This window comes from Nyctereutes procyonoides, unplaced genomic scaffold (assembly GCF_905146905.1).
Source record: "Nyctereutes procyonoides isolate TBG_1078 unplaced genomic scaffold, NYPRO_anot_genome, whole genome shotgun sequence".
NCBI classification, from domain to species: domain Eukaryota; kingdom Metazoa; phylum Chordata; class Mammalia; order Carnivora; family Canidae; genus Nyctereutes; species Nyctereutes procyonoides.
Genome location: NW_026575043.1, coordinates 3,786,436 through 3,802,242, shown reverse-complemented (window position 1 = coordinate 3,802,242; position 15,807 = coordinate 3,786,436). Strand labels below are relative to the sequence as shown.

General features: G+C 39.6%; 1 protein-coding gene across 2 annotated transcripts in view; it reads right to left on the bottom strand.

Moving 5' to 3' along the window:
* GPLD1 (glycosylphosphatidylinositol specific phospholipase D1) overlaps positions 1–15,807 on the bottom strand; it is a 62,189-nt gene that overhangs the window by 42,275 nt on the left and 4,107 nt on the right. For both annotated transcript variants that reach the window (XM_055323065.1, XM_055323066.1), the window contains 4 exons: positions 14,302–14,357; positions 3,068–3,146; positions 849–946; positions 249–359 (listed from right to left, as the gene is read on the bottom strand). In XM_055323065.1, coding sequence (XP_055179040.1) covers positions 249–359; positions 849–946; positions 3,068–3,146; positions 14,302–14,357 — 344 coding nt within the window. The remainder of the gene's footprint in view (positions 1–248; positions 360–848; positions 947–3,067; positions 3,147–14,301; positions 14,358–15,807) is intronic.

Genomic DNA, 15,807 nt, shown 5'->3' with positions numbered 1-15,807 from the left:
TCACTGTTTGCAGTGCACATCACTTGTTCTGCCACACGATGAATTGATGAACTTACGGGCAGCATGAAGAGTAAAAGGAATAAATAGCAACAGATGGAAATCTAATACTGCTTTGGGCAAGACATCTTGGTTCTATATGACCTCTGGAAAACTTCAAGTTTTCCTTTCCTCTAAAAGGGCCAGTTTTTAATCTTGGGTAAGGGCAGTGTCACCCCCATAGAATCATCAACCTGAAGACATGTACTCACGGCTCCCATTGTCCTAAGGAATCCTTGTTCGATCCCCAAGCTGTGCCAGCTGACATCGGCCACCATGTGAGAGGTGATTCCAAACAAGAAAGCTACCAATTTCTCTGTGTCCTGCCAAATAAGCAAATTAGAGGTGAGACAGGTGCATGGGAACAGGGCAGTGGGGACAGGTGCATGGGAACAGGGCAGTGGGGACAGGTGCATGGGAACAGGGCAGTGGGGACAGTAGTGCTTGGATTATTTTATAAAAGATCCTATTACAATTTTTAATAAGTAAGATTTCCATTACTGAGACTTAACAACAACAAAAATCAGAGGCAGGGTTGTTGTATTTTCTAATTACAAAAATCACTAAAGGACTTTTTTGAAAAGTTTTGCAGTGCCTTGGAAGAGCTTTCGGATTAATTACTCTTGGAGCAAAATAACCAAGTGACATACCACATTTTTCTAAGTAGTGTATGCAAGTAGAACTAGCCACGTCCAGCGTTTGGCACTGAAGGTACAAGGGTGAGCGGCCCTCCCAGAGCCTGGGGTGGGGATGGGGTACACATGGAATAAATGCAGATGCAAGCAAGGAACTTGCTGGAGGGCTGTGCCTACCTTCTCCCAGGGAAAGGGATAGTTCTCTCGGATGTAATGAACACTTGCATTCAGAAAGGGGGTCCAGTGAGTGCTCTCAGACACATCGTGGAATTGCCCTGGTGAAACAAAAGCAGGTCTCAGGCGTCTTTCTTAAAAAGCTGGAGATTCCCAATCAGATCTGCCCCCATGGCTACCTCCCACAGTCCTCCCCCTTCCCTTTGAGCCTCTTCATTTCTTCTATTGATGTTCAGAGGAATCCTCTAGAACAGAAGAGCCAGCTGGGAGAGAGAGAGAAAGGAGCTGGAACTGGCTCAGAGCATCTGGAATCATGGGCTGCCATGGAGGCTGAAGTATTTTCAATTTCTGTGCTAAAGGGAAGGATAAAAGGGGTAGGGGTGTGGGTGTGATGGGGGTTTGGGGGGATGTGGAGTGAGGGGGTGCAGGGGGTGGTGGTGGGTGGGGGTACAGGTGTGGGGATGTGTGTCATCTTGGTGCATCACAGTCCACCTTCCTAACAGCACAAAAGACAAAAGCAGATACTCCAAAGGCTATCAAGCATTTTAATTTACAACAATTGTTTTAAAATGGCACAGACCCTAAGCGTCAGCTGAGAGGGTCAATGGGTGCCCATCTAGCTCTTTATTCCCACAGCAGGGGTAGGAAGGACAGGACCTGGCATCTATTCTAAGCCTCCCAATGCCACACATTTGTCCTGGGGTGTCAAATGCCACAAGAGGCAACTGAAACCAAAACTCCAGAGTTCAGATCCCTCAGTTCAAATCGTTTTGCCGTCGTTAAAAACATTCTAACCAGTTTTAAATCATTGGTTTTTCTGCAAATGACTTTCAAAGACATTGTAACTAAGAAATTTGATTTGCTTAAAGTTTTCCAAGAGATAAAACTTACAATTCGTATTGTACAGAATTCAGTAAAAATCCAAAACTAAGTATAGCAGCAACTCTTTGGACAAACCTCCCCTTAACCAAATGCCAGATTAATGCGAAGCTTTTGTTCCCCCCTGTAATCCTACTAAACGGAAACTAAAGTTAGCCCAAGCAGGGCCTGCAGGATGGTGATGGCCAGCAGGCCACTATCCCCACAGCCAAGCTGTGGCTTATAGAGGGTCAGTGGGACTGCTTCTAATCCTGGGTAGGCCAGTTATCCTTGTTCTCGTAGTTAAAGATTTGATTCAGTATTAGGTAAACTGATGCAACAAGAGTATAAATACGAAGCTGCTTCTTTGGTAAATGAGTAAGAACATTTGCTTTTCTAAGATGCAGTAAAAGTACAGTAAAAAGTGAGCCCCCCAATCAAAAAAGACAGGTGCTGTGCAAGTAGATATGTATAGGATCAAGGGAAAATTTGGGAAAACTCATGAAAATCTAAGAAATCTGCATTAAATTCCTCATAATCAGTATATATTTTATAATGCTAATTGAGTTTGCTCGTGTAGCAGTCTGCACTGGTTGGGTTGGGTTTGGCCAATGGGGAGAACGTAGAGGAGACCAGAGAAAAGGGAGAGAGAGAGAAATGGGGGTACTCATTCTCCTAGATCCCCTGCTTTGGGGTCACGGGGGGGCTGGCTGTGTCCTTGACTGAAGGTCTAGCACCCCTCAAGGTGCCTCCCCATGTAGTTCCAGTAACTCCTTCCTCCCTGCACTCTTCCCTGCAGTTTTCTCACATCTTGGCCATATCTTTATAAATGGTTGCCTTATAAAACAGCCCTCAAATTACCCTTGTTGCTGTGCACCATCCATGCTTGCAAGGGCCCTGACCAATACACCCCATCAGCACAGGTTACTGATAACACTACCTTAGATCTGCAGAACATTTGACAAAATAACATGAATTAACGCCAACAAAAATCCAGTAAAGCGGTAAGGCAGGCATTATTATTACATTATAGGTGTGGAAACTGACTCAGCAGGGCAAAGTCTTTTTGAAGGCCACATGCTAATAGCACAGCGGGAACAAGAACCCAGACCCTTCAATCTCTTTCACATTTTTTCCCTCCCTCCACAAAGCGGTAAAGCAAGTAAAGACATAGAGGATCAGGAAAACAGTCACAACTTCTGTGCCTAAGTAGGTAAGGTTCGGTAAAATGAAAAACACAGTCAAGTGAACTAAGTCAGTAACCAACGACAGTGGAAAATATAATGTGTTAGATTTCTTATGTTCTGGCGGCTCCTGTTAACCAACTGAAGGCGACATCGTTTGGTCTGCAAGTCTTCTCTTACCTCTCTCGCAGATGCTGGGGTAGAACGCATCAGGGAACACGGCTCCCGCCTGGTAGGCATCCTGGTGTTCAAGCAACAGCTGGGGAGCAGGGAAATACAGAGATAAGGGGCAAGAGGGCACAGCCCGGAACAAGCCCACCCACTGCAGGAGAGCGATGGAAGGCAGGCATAAGTAAGTTAAATAATAAAAACTCAGGCATAACCCAAGACAACACCCTACAACAGGGAACCTCAGGTTCTGTCCTGGCAAACACCGGCTGATCAAGTAGTAGCCCAGTTCACTTAGTTAATTTCACCCCCTTTCGTTTCTCTGGGCACCAGTAGAACAGGATTTCCCCAAGGCTAGTTCACTGACTGGTTTGTGGTAGGATTTTCAACGATCCAGTGAGAAATCAGAGAAGCGAGAGAAATACAGACATGCACATATAACATTCACACATACACATACACACAGATATGAACTACGCGGGTCCACTTACACGCAGCTTTTTTTTCACTAAATATAGTAGAGTGCTAGAAATATATTTTCCTTATGCATTTTCTCACTAACACTTTCTTTAGTTTGCTTTATTAGAAGAATATAGGATGTAACACATACAACATTCAAAATAAGTGTTAACTGACTTATCAGTAGGGCTTCCAGTCAACAGTAGGCTATTTGTAGGTAAGTTTGAGGGGAATCCAGCATTAGATTTGGATTTTTTTACTGCCTGGGATCAGTGCCCCCTAAACCTGGTGTTCAAGGGTGAACCTTAGATATATAAAAACTGAGATCTATATCTATATCTATATTTATATTTATATAAGTTTATAGTTCCTACCTGTACTTTAGAGTCAGATTATATCTTTTGCGCTTTTTAGGGGTTAAAAAAATCCTTTCCCTTTTAAAATTATGTAAAGAAGATGGCAAAAGAACATTATATTTCAGCGTACCTGGGTGGCTCAGTTAGTTAAGCATCTGCCTTTGGTACGGGTCATTATTTCGGTGTCCTGGGATGGAGCCCTGCATCACATGGGGCTCATTTCCTCAGTGGGGAGTCTGCTTCTCCCTTTCTTTCCCTCTGCTCCTATCCCCAATGTCATGCTTGCACGCTCTCTCACATAAATAAAATCTTAAGAAAACAAATAACATTTTAATGTTCTTCCTCAGTTGACTGGCTTACTCCATTCCATCCTGACCCCCAAGTCTTCAGAGTACAGAGCACCCATTTTCCTAGTAAGGAGCCTGGCTGAGGTGACAAGGTCCTGGAGCCAAGAACCAAGGTGCTGGCTTCTTCCTTTCCAGACTGTGTAGGAGGCAGCTGGCTCTGGAGCTAGCAGCTGGTGATTAGCTTGGCCTGTTTAGCTAAGTGGCTGATTAGCTAGGTGGCTGTTTTATTAGGCACAGATGACCCTGGCAGGCCAGTTCTGTGTGTCGTCCTGCAAAGCCTTCCTGGAGCTTAGCCCAGAGACTGCTCTTCCAGTGCTCACAGTTTGTCAGCACCGATGTCCCCAATTCTGGGGGGAGAACTCAGCCTAAGCTAGCCAGAGAGGTTTCCATGATCTAGAGGTGAACTATGATCGCTACAACAGGCAAAGTACAAATTGAGCAACATAAACTTTTTTTTCTTAAAGATTTGTTTATTTATTTATTTGAGAGGAAGGGCATGAGTGGAGGGGCGTTGCAGGGGGAAAAGGAGAAGCAGAGTCCTCATTGAGCAGGGAACTCTACCTGGGGATCATGGAGATCATGACTTGAGCCGAAGGCAGATGCCTAACCAACTGAGCCACGCACGCAAACTTGACCTAAACTTTCTTTATAAGTATGTATGTATGTGTGTGTGTATGTATGTATGTATTCATTCATTCATTCATTCATTCATTCACTTAAAGTAATATCTGCCCTCTCCACGTGGGGCTCAAACCCACAGCCCTGAGATGAAGAACTGTACATTCTTCCAACTGAGCCAGCCAGGAACCCCCAAACTAATTTATCTGTAAGGACTTACAATCCTCATTGCCACCCCCTTGTTTGGCTCCAAGATGCACGTTTGATCAAAGTTAGCTCAGTTAGAACCTTCCCTGAGACTCCTCATCCAGAGCTATGTGGAAGACACCCTCTTCCCTTTGGGGATTTTCAGCTTGAAGGCTGAGTTCTGGATGGCCTGTGTCCTTCCCATGGAGAAAAAACACCACCTAGACTCTCTCAGACCCTGTGCTCACTTACATGAGCCAATAAAGTCTCCTTTTTGTCTAAAGGTAGCTCAAGTGGGGATCCTTGGGTGGCTCAGCCGTTTGGCACCTGCCTTTGGCCCAGGGCACGATCTTGGAGTCCTGGGATCGAGTCCTGTGTCGGGCTCCCGCCATGGAGCCTGCTTCTCCCTCCTCCTGTGTCTCTGCCTCCCTCTCTCTCTCTCTCTCTCTCAAAAATAATAAATAAATAAATAAATAAATAAATAAATAAATAAATAAATAAATAAATCTTAAATAAATAAAGATAGCTCAAGTTGGACTTTTGTCACTTAAAAATAATAATTAACTTTATTGAATATTTACCTTGCCAACCACTGTCCTGGTCACTTTATGGGATTAAGACTTATTGCATCTGCATCTCTAGCTGAGGTAGATACTATCATTTAACATTAAAAAATAATTCTGAAGTAAATTTTGAAAAGCAAATGTGTCAGCAAAATAGGAGACTGCTGGGAGGATTAAAAGTATAGGGGGAGGATGCATCCTTCAGATAAAAAAAATGTATTTTTAAGCTACAACAATAAAAACAGATCTTGGAATCAAAAGAGATCAGTGAAACAGAATAAATCGCAAAGAAAGAGACTCAAGCCTACATAATCTACAACGTAGATGAACGAAGGGTGCAGTAACCAACCAGTGGTGTTGGCACAACTCTGGGGTGGGGAGGGTCCCATTCTCGCAGGGGGAGATCCTAGCGTGGCCTGCTGGACACAGACTTGAAATTAGCATGACCAACAAGAGCTTCCCAGATCCCGAAAGCACTCTATGCCAAAGTGAATGCAAGATGAATTAAAGAGTTAAAGGCAAAACATGAAACTACAAAATTAAGACAAAACTGAAGGTAATAACTGCATCATCTCAAGGTGAGAATGATTTTTCTAAGCAAAGCATACAAGCATAAGCCATTAAAGAACAGAATGATTCACTTAACACAAAAATGGAAGCATTCTGCACTGTAAAAAAAAAAAAAAACCAAGAAGCAAACTGAAGAGAAAAATAACCTTGAGAATCATCTGACACATGACAGGCTCATATCTTTAAGCGGTCATTCTTCTGCATCAAGAGAAACATCCTGATGAAGAAATGGGCAAAATACATGATTCATTGTAGATATAATAGAAATCGTTGATAGACACTTATAAGTATGTTTAGTCTTGTTAATGAATTAAAATGCCAATTAAGCCTAAAACAGAACACCATTTTCCACCCACTAAATTAGCAAAACTTAAAAAATTAAAAACAGGCCCTAAAAGTGATTCTGTTTTCAAATTTAAAGATACTAATCAAGAAATTTCAATGAAATACACAAGCAACTGAGGATATTAATCCTCCATGGGCCAAAGAGGCCTTTCCTGTTTAGTTTTGTTTTTTTTTCCTTTGTTTCTGGGCCAAACGGACTCAGCTAGCAGTGCCAGGGCTGAAGGGTTTGCCAAATGTGGTTGGGAAACTGGTCACAAACCAGGAGACTGAGCATGAAGAATACATATTGGGAATGATGGCCAGGCTTCTCACTGTTGGAGAAAGGTATCGCAGATATGGACACAGAAAATACTACAAAAAAACCTGTGGTGATGGATCTTAATCAGAGATATTCTTGGGTGAATTCATGGTTTTAAATAACAAGGTGGATAAAACAGATTCAGGTTGAAACAGAATCTAGAACAAGGTAAGCATCAAGATAAATGATAATGTAAGTAGAAATCCATGAATGGTATATGGATAGAAGTAAATATATGAATGGGGAAGAAGGAAAAGCTCTATTTTACAGTAAAATGCCAAAAAATATCAAAAGAGTGATAGAATCAGGTAAACAAATTGGCAACCATCATAATAATTATTTCAGGCAAGAATTATCAATAGCTGCTAAAACCAGTGGGTAAAACCTTGATGAGAAACAGGATATTTACATTACCTCAATTTCCCCACAAAATATTTACTTGCTAATTAAAAAGTAGAAAATACGTATTAATTTTCCAGTGTGAAAATGTGAAGATGCCATCTCAACCAAGTGATAAAAATTAATATCATTAGGACTTCTGCTTCCAGGAAGATGGAATAAATGTATTTATTCCTCTTGCTAAGCACAACCAACAGCCCTGGACATTGTATACAATGTGAGCATAAAAAAGCCTCTGAAAGGTGGAGGTAAGCATACAGGTGGCTGGGGAACTCAAGCCCTGAAGACAACACTGGTGAGTTCTCTGCATTTTCTCTTTGCTTCATAGTTCCCACACTGAATACCAGAAGAGACTGCTGCCTAGAAACTCTAATGGGCATAGACCAAACACACAAACAAAAGCCACAACAAATGCCTGCTTTCTCTAACCATAAGACCAGGAAATGGGTGGCCTAGCAAGACAGAAAATGTTTAGACGATAGCCTTTCTACTCCGGCCACACATCACAGAAAAAACTGTGGCCCATCCTCACCAGGACTTTCATCTTGGCCATCCTGTCTCCTATCTCTGCTCCTCAGTGTCAGTGAAGAACATGGGAGAGCCTGGACATCCAGTCCCAACTGGCAGTAACAGGGCACCTCTCCCCATCCTTACTAGATGAGATCAGAATGCCACAATGAGACACCCTATCCCCCAGCATCTGTAGAGGCCACAGTGAGAAGCAAGAATTAGGCGCTTTTACCCCCCACCTCCCCAGCCAGAGGGGCATCAGTGGAGGCTCAGGGAGATCCTTGACCTCTACCCAAGTTGGCCATTAGGAGAGTTAGGAGGTGGGTGTCCCTCCATCTCATTTCCCTCCTAAAGTAGTGTCAGGAGAGGTCAGCTAAAACAAAGGTTTCAGTAAGATCCAAAGTCTCAGAACCTAATACCTAAAATGTTCAATTTTCAATCCAAGATCACTCATCACAACAAGAACCAAGACTCTTAAAAGGAATAAAAAGAGATAACCAATAGAGGCCAACCCTGAAATGGTAGAGATCTTAGAATTATCTGTAAAATATTTTAAAGCTCCCATCAGGGATGCCTGGGTTAAGTGTCTGCCTTCGGCTCAGGGCATGATCCTGGAGTCCCGGGATCGAGTCCCACACTGGGCTCCCCACATGGAGCCTGCTTCTCCCTCTGCCTATGTCTCTGCCTCTCTCTCTGTGCCTCTCATGAATAAATAAATAAAATCTTTTAAAAAAATAAAGCACCTATCAGAAAAATGCTTTAATTACATACTTGAAACAACCTCCTCACCAAAATAGTTGCAGGAAGGGAATATATAGAGAGCCACCCAATGGAAATCTTAGAAATGAAAAATATAATCACTGAAATGAAAGGTAACATCACCAGAAATAGTACACTTGACATTGTGAGCCTTCTGGTGTGATTGCATGAGAATATAGCATTGTTTCCATATTCTAGGATATTTCTGTCAAAAGATAACCTGCAAGAGGCACCTGGGTGGTTCAGTCAATGAAGCATCTGCCTTTGTCTCAGGTTAGGACCCTGGGGTCCTGGGATTGTGTCCTGCATTGGGCTCCCTGCTCAGATGTGGAGTCTGCTTCACCTCCGCCTCTGCCTGCCACTCCCCCTGTTTATGCTCTGTCACTTGCTCTCTTTTTCAAGTAAATTTTTAAAATCTTAAAAAAAAAAGAAGATAAACTGCAAGGGGATCTCTCATGAGAAACTAGCAGACAAAACCAAACTAAGGTACATTCTAGAGTTATTGGACTGTGCCCTTTCCAAAATATCAAGGTCATTCAAGACAAGGTAGGCCTGAGAAACTGTTCTAGGTCACATGATCCTGGATTGGTTCCGGAACCATAAAGAAGATGATTGAGACAACTGGGAAGATTTAAATGAAGCCTGATGATTGGGTGAAAGTGTTAGTGTTGATTTTCTGGCTGTGATTATTGTGCTGTGGTTCTAGAGGACTGTCCTTGTTTTTAGGAAATACACCATGATATGCTAAAGGATAATGGGCATCAAGCCAGTAATTCACTCTAGAATGGGTCAGGGAAAAAGAAATCAGCATCTAAAAATAATGTGGAATTGTATAAAATCTCTGGACATGAGAGACGCTATGTTCCTTTCCAACTACTGAACTCCTGATCTGGTCCAGAGGCAACAACTGTGTGACAAGCAGTTGCTCATCACATTTCAACAGAGCAACTGGTGTTCCAATCAGATGAGGACAGCAAAGTCAATAAATACATAGCAGGGACTTTGTTTGACAGCACCAGTAATCAATAAGATAGTTATCACATGTGATTTGACTAGTCAGCACCAACTTAGAGTTTTTTCCTTCTTTGCTTTATGTAAATCCTATAATTACCTCTTCCTTCTTTCTCATAAAACCCCCTTGCTTTCCCTACAAGAGTAAGATACTGTTCTGGTTACTTCAGAATCTGTGCTTCCCGAATTGCAATTCTGAGACCCCGAACAAAGACCCTTTGTCCTTCTTCAGTTCTAACTCCTTTCTTTGGTTGCCAACAGAGAAGATAAAAGGGCAAATATGTCAACAATTGAGGATATACAGGAATATGGTAAAGAGCATATAGGGATTGCCTAATTATCCAGCTTTTCTATTGGTTTTTAATTACTTCCAAGTAAAAAGTTAAAATATAGAATTGGTTGCATAAATTATGGTATGTCATGGATAATAGAAAAATATGTAATTGTCCTAAACAATTCTGAAAATCTCCCTTGACATGGAAAGACATCACCAATATATTAAATGAAAAATAGTAAGTTGCAGGGCACCTGGGTGGCTCAGTGGTTGAGCGTCTGCCTTCGGCTCAGGTTGTGATCCAGGGGCCCTGGGATGTAGTCCCACATTGGGCTCCCCACAGGGAGCCTGCTTCCCCTTCTGCCTATGTTTCTGCCTCTCTCTGTGTGTCTCTCATGAAGAAATAAATAAAATATTTTTTAAAAATAGCAAGTTGCATAGTATGTAGAGTGTAATTTGGGGGAGGTAGAAAATGCTAATAAGATAAAGTCTAAAATGATATAAAGCCAGGTGTTAACACTCGTTGTCTCGTTGTTGTTTTTTTGTTTTTGTTTTTGTTTTTGTTTTTGTTTTATGATGAGCATCTCTTAGTTCTCTAACCAGAAAAGAAGAATTTTTTTTCTGTGGGCAGGCAGGAGGAAGCAGGGCAGACAGGACAGCAACCAGGCAAATAACTACCATTACTATGATTTCATGGTTAAAATACCACATTCTGTTTATTTTTATAGAAAGAAAATATATATAATACAATGAGTCCAGTCATGACAGTAGGAAACTAGAAATCAATTATAAGAAAAAAAACTAGGGGAATAAACCACAAGAACACTAAACAACATGCTAGCAAACAATGGATAGGTCATGAAGACATCAAAGGGGAAATTTAAAAATATATGGAGACAAACAAAAATGGAAACACAATCAATGAAAATCTTTGTGGGGGTGCCTGGCTGGCTTGGTTGGTAGACCATGTGATGCTTAGATCTCAGGGCCATGAGTTTAAGCCCCATGTTGGGCATGGAGCCTACTTAAGAAAGAAAATATCTTTGGTACACAGCAAAAACTGTTCTAGGAGGGAAGTTTATAACAATACAGGCTACTACAAGAAACAAGAAAAATCTCAAGCAATCAACTCTTACACCCAAACGAGCTAGAAAGAAAACAAAGCCCCAAGTTAGTAGAAGGAAGAAGATAAAAAAAAGATTCGAGTGGAAATAAATGGGGGAAAAACAGATCAATGAAATAAAGAGCTAGTTCTTTGAAAAGATAAAAAGAAAACCTTTAGGCAGACTCATCAAGAAAGAGCAAGTACTCAAGTAAAATCAGAAATGAAGAAGAAATAACAACCAACAGCACAATACAAAGAATTATGAAAGGATACTCTGAAAAATTATATAACAAATTGGAGAACTTAGAAGAAACACACAACCTGCCAAAACTGAATGAATAAGAAATAGAAAATTTGTTATTAGTAATAAAATTGAACCTGTAATCAAAAAACTCCCAAACAAAAGTCCAGGACTAGAAGGCATCACTGGTGAACTCTATCAAACATTTAAAGAAGAGTTAGTACCTATTCTAAAACTATTTCAAAAAATAGAAGAGGAAGGAAAACTTCCAAATCCATTCTACAAGGCCAGATTTACCCAGATTCCAAAGCCAGACAAAAACACCACTGAAAAAGAGAACTAGAGGCCAATATCCCTGATGAACACAGATGCAAAATCCTCAATGCATTACCAAACTAAATCCAACAGTAAGTTAAAAGGACCATTCACCATGATCAAGTGGGATTTATTCCTGGGATGCAAGAGTGGTTCAATACTCTCAAATCAATGTGATATATTACATTAATAAGAAGGATAAAAACCATATCATCATCTCGAGAGATCCAGAAAAAGGATTTGACAAAATATAACATTTATGATAAAAACTCAACAAAGTGGATTTTGAGGAGCATACCTCAACATGATAAAGGCCTTCTTTGGAAAAAAAAAAAAAAAAACCACAGCCAACATCATACTCAATGGGGAAAAACTGAGGGCTTTTCCCCTAACATCAGGAATAAGACAAGAATGTCCATTCTCACCACTTTTATTCAACAGAGAATTGGAAGTCCTAGCTACAGCTATCAGACAAGAAATAAAAGCATCCAAAATGACAAGAAGTAAACCTGTCACTATCTGTAGATGACATGATAGTATACATAGAAAACCCCAAAGACTACTAAAAAACAAACAAACACACACACACACACACACACACACACACACACAATCAGGATAAAGGAATTCAGTAAAGTCGCAGGATACAAAATTAATATTCAGAAATCTGTGGTGTTTCAATATGCTAATAATTAAGTAGCAAAAAGAAAAATTAAGAAAACAATCTCATTTATAATTACACCAAAAAAGAATAAAATATCTAGGAATAAATTTAACCAAGGAAGTGAAAGACCTATACTATAAAAACTATAAGACAGTGATGAAAGAAGTTGAAGACACAAACAAATGGAAAGATATTCCATGCTCATGGACGGGAGGATTAATATTGTTAAAATGGCCATATTACCCAAAGCAATCTACAGATTAAATGCAGTCCCTATCAAAATACCAATGGCAGGATGCCTGGGTGGCTCAGCTGTTGAGCATCTGCCTTTGGCTCAGGGTGTGATCTGGGTCCATGGATCGAGTCCTGCATCAGGCTCCCTGCGAGGAGCCTGCTTCTCCCTCTGTCTATGTCTCTACCTCTCTCTGTGTCTCTCATGAATAAATAAAATCTTTTTTAAAAATGCCAATGGCATTTTTCACATAACTAAACAATCCTAAAGTTTATATAGAACTACGAAAGACCCCAAATAGCCAAAGAAATCTTGAGAAAGAAGAACTGGAGGTATCCTATCCCAGATTTCAAGAAATACAATGAAGCTATAGTAATTAAAATGTATGGTACCTGATTTATATGGTCAAGTAATGTATGACAAAAGAGTCATAACATACAATGAGAAAAACAAGTGTCTTCAACAAATTATGTTGGGAAAACTGGACAGCAACATGTGGAAGAATGAAACTGGGCCACTTTCTTACACCATACACAAAAATAAAGATATAAATGTGAGACCAGAAACCATAAAGATTCTAGAAGAAAACATAGGTAGTCATCTCTTGGACATTGGCCTTCACAACATATTTACAGACAGGTCTCCTGAGGCAAAGGAAAAAAAGAAAAATAAACTACTGGGACTGTACCAAAATAAAAAAATTTTGCACAGGAAAAAAAGACAAGAAACAAACAAAAGAACTCAACAAAACAACAGTGACTTACTGAATGGAATAAGATATTTTCAAATGATACACCCAAATAAAAGTTTAATATATCCAAACTATATAAAGAACTTCCACAACTGAACACACACACACACACACACACACACACACACACAAATAAATAAATAAATAACCCTGAATAATTCCCTTAAGAAATAGGCAGAGGACTTGAATAGACATTTTCCCAAAGAAAATAGATAACTAGTACACATATGAAAAAACGCTCAACATCGCTAATCATTGGGGAAATGCAAATCAAAACCACAATGAGATTGTCACCTTACACCTGTTAAATAGCTAGTATCAAAAACACAAGATATAAGTATTGGTGGGGATGTACAGAAAATGGAAGGCTCTTGCCTCATGGGTGGGAATGTAAATTGGTACAGCTACTGTGGAAAACAGTATGGAGGCTCTTCAAAAATTATAAATAGAAATACCATATGATCCAGTAATTCCACTGCTGGGTATTTATCCAAGAAAGCAAAAACACTAATTAAAAAAGATCTATGCACCCTATGTTTATTGCAGCATTATTTACAACAGCCAAACTACAGAAGCAGCCCTGGTGTCCATAGGTGAGGAATGAATGAAGGATATGTGATTATACACACAAAGGAATATTACTCAGGCATAAAAAAGAATAAAATCTTGCCATTTGTGGCAAATGGATGGACCTATAAGTGTTATGATAAATGAGTCAAGTCAGAGAAAGACAAATAGCACAGGATTTCACTTATATGTGGAATCTTAGAAATAAATGAACAATAGATTCCTAAATACAGAGAAGAAACTGGTGGTTTCCAAAGGGAAGGTAGGGGTGGAGGATATATTTGTTCAAGTATTTTAGATATAACATACATGTATGTTTAAGTAGTTCAAGTACATCATATCTATAATATTTTATATATATTCAAATATTTTTATATATATTCAAGTAGTTCAAGTAGTATATTTTATATATAAAACATAGCATATATTATATTACATAATGTATGTATATTATAACATACAATATATATTATAAAACATATAATATGTATATGTATTATGTATATATATAATGTTGAAGAGGGAACATATACTTTTATAACCCCAAATATTAATGTTTTATGAAGACAAAAATGACTCTTAAAATTATTGCCTAAATATCTGTTAGAACCTTTATTTTGGCAACTACAGAAGAGAGTTAATACAAAAGGAATAAGAGAAAAATTAAACTTTATACCTTCTTGTAGTTAACACTCCCATTGTGAAGGTGGAGAAACTCGAGAGCTCTGTGTCCTGAGAGAGATATATAAATCAATTAAATTCAACTGGAACTGAAAACAGAACTTATTCAAAATATTTTAAAAGGAAAATGAGGGCACCTGGGTGGTGCAGTCAGTTGGGCATTAAACTCTTGGTTTCAGCTCAGGTCATGATCTCAGAGTCCTGTAATTGAGTCCTGCCTCGGGCTTCCTGCTCAGAGTGGAGTCTGCCTAGGATTCTCTCCCCCTCTCCCTCTGCCCCTCCTCTCTCTCTCTCTCTCTCAGATAAATAAATCTTTTTTAAAAATAAAATAAGGGATGCCTAGGCAGCTCAGTGGGTTAAGCATCTGCCTTGGGCTCAGGTCATGATCTCAGGGTCCTGGGATCGGATCAAGTCCTGCATCTGGCTCCCTGCTCAGCAGAGAGTCTGCCTCTCCCTCCCCTGTTCCTGCTTGCTTGCTCTCTCTAATAAATAAATAAAAATATTTTTAAAAATTGAATTAAAAAATAAAATAAAAGGAAAATGTAATTTGTCATTGTGACTGTCAAGGAAGTGGGAAATGAAAATTAAGTGTATAATCACTAGTAATTAACTACTAGTAATCCACTAGTAATTTTCATTAGACATAATAAGATAAGATTCATACAATATTTAGATTGCTAAAATACAAATCAAATTTGCATGGTGATTTGAAGTTTCTGCTTAGCTGGCCCCAGGGCCCTACTAAGCTAGATCTCACTTCCCCTCTAAGTGAAATTAAGTAAATAATTCCCACCTTACAGGTCTGTTGAAAGAGTCACACAAAATAAACGTGATGTGATAAGCGCAGTGGCTGATACACAGTAGTAGCTCAGTAAACAGGTGTCATCATCTTATTTTGCCTCAACAACTGACAGAGATAAATGAACCTAAGCAGGAAATATGATACACAGCCAAAACTATGGACTGAATCAATTACTCTCGAATGTTTTTCACCAGCTGAGCCACATTACATGGACAAAAAAAAAAAAAAAAAAAAATCCCAAGTCACCTGCTCCACCCACAGGCCAACACACAGACACACACATCCACACCCTGAATCTTCCTAGACTCTGTAAGGCGAACATGCCTTGTGAAGTCACATTCAAAGATGATACCTTACTTCTATTGTGAATCACATCCAATTTTGTAATTCATACAAAAATATAGCCACAACATAAGCATAATTCTCTAAGATACAAGTTCACAACCCATGCCAATAACCTGTGATTTACAGCTCAAACCACTGAACAAGGCCAATTCTAATTAACTCACACAAATGTCAGCCTTCCACACAGGCTTTACATAGAAGTGAAAACATGGACCAAAATATTTATAAAATCCTCTAAATAATTAAATGTTGGAGTTTTGTCTTTTACATAAAACTCCTCAAAATCTGTGCAAGTTAGGAGTGGTCTTCAATTATGTTCATGGAAACAAAGTTTTATATTATTTCACTCAGTGT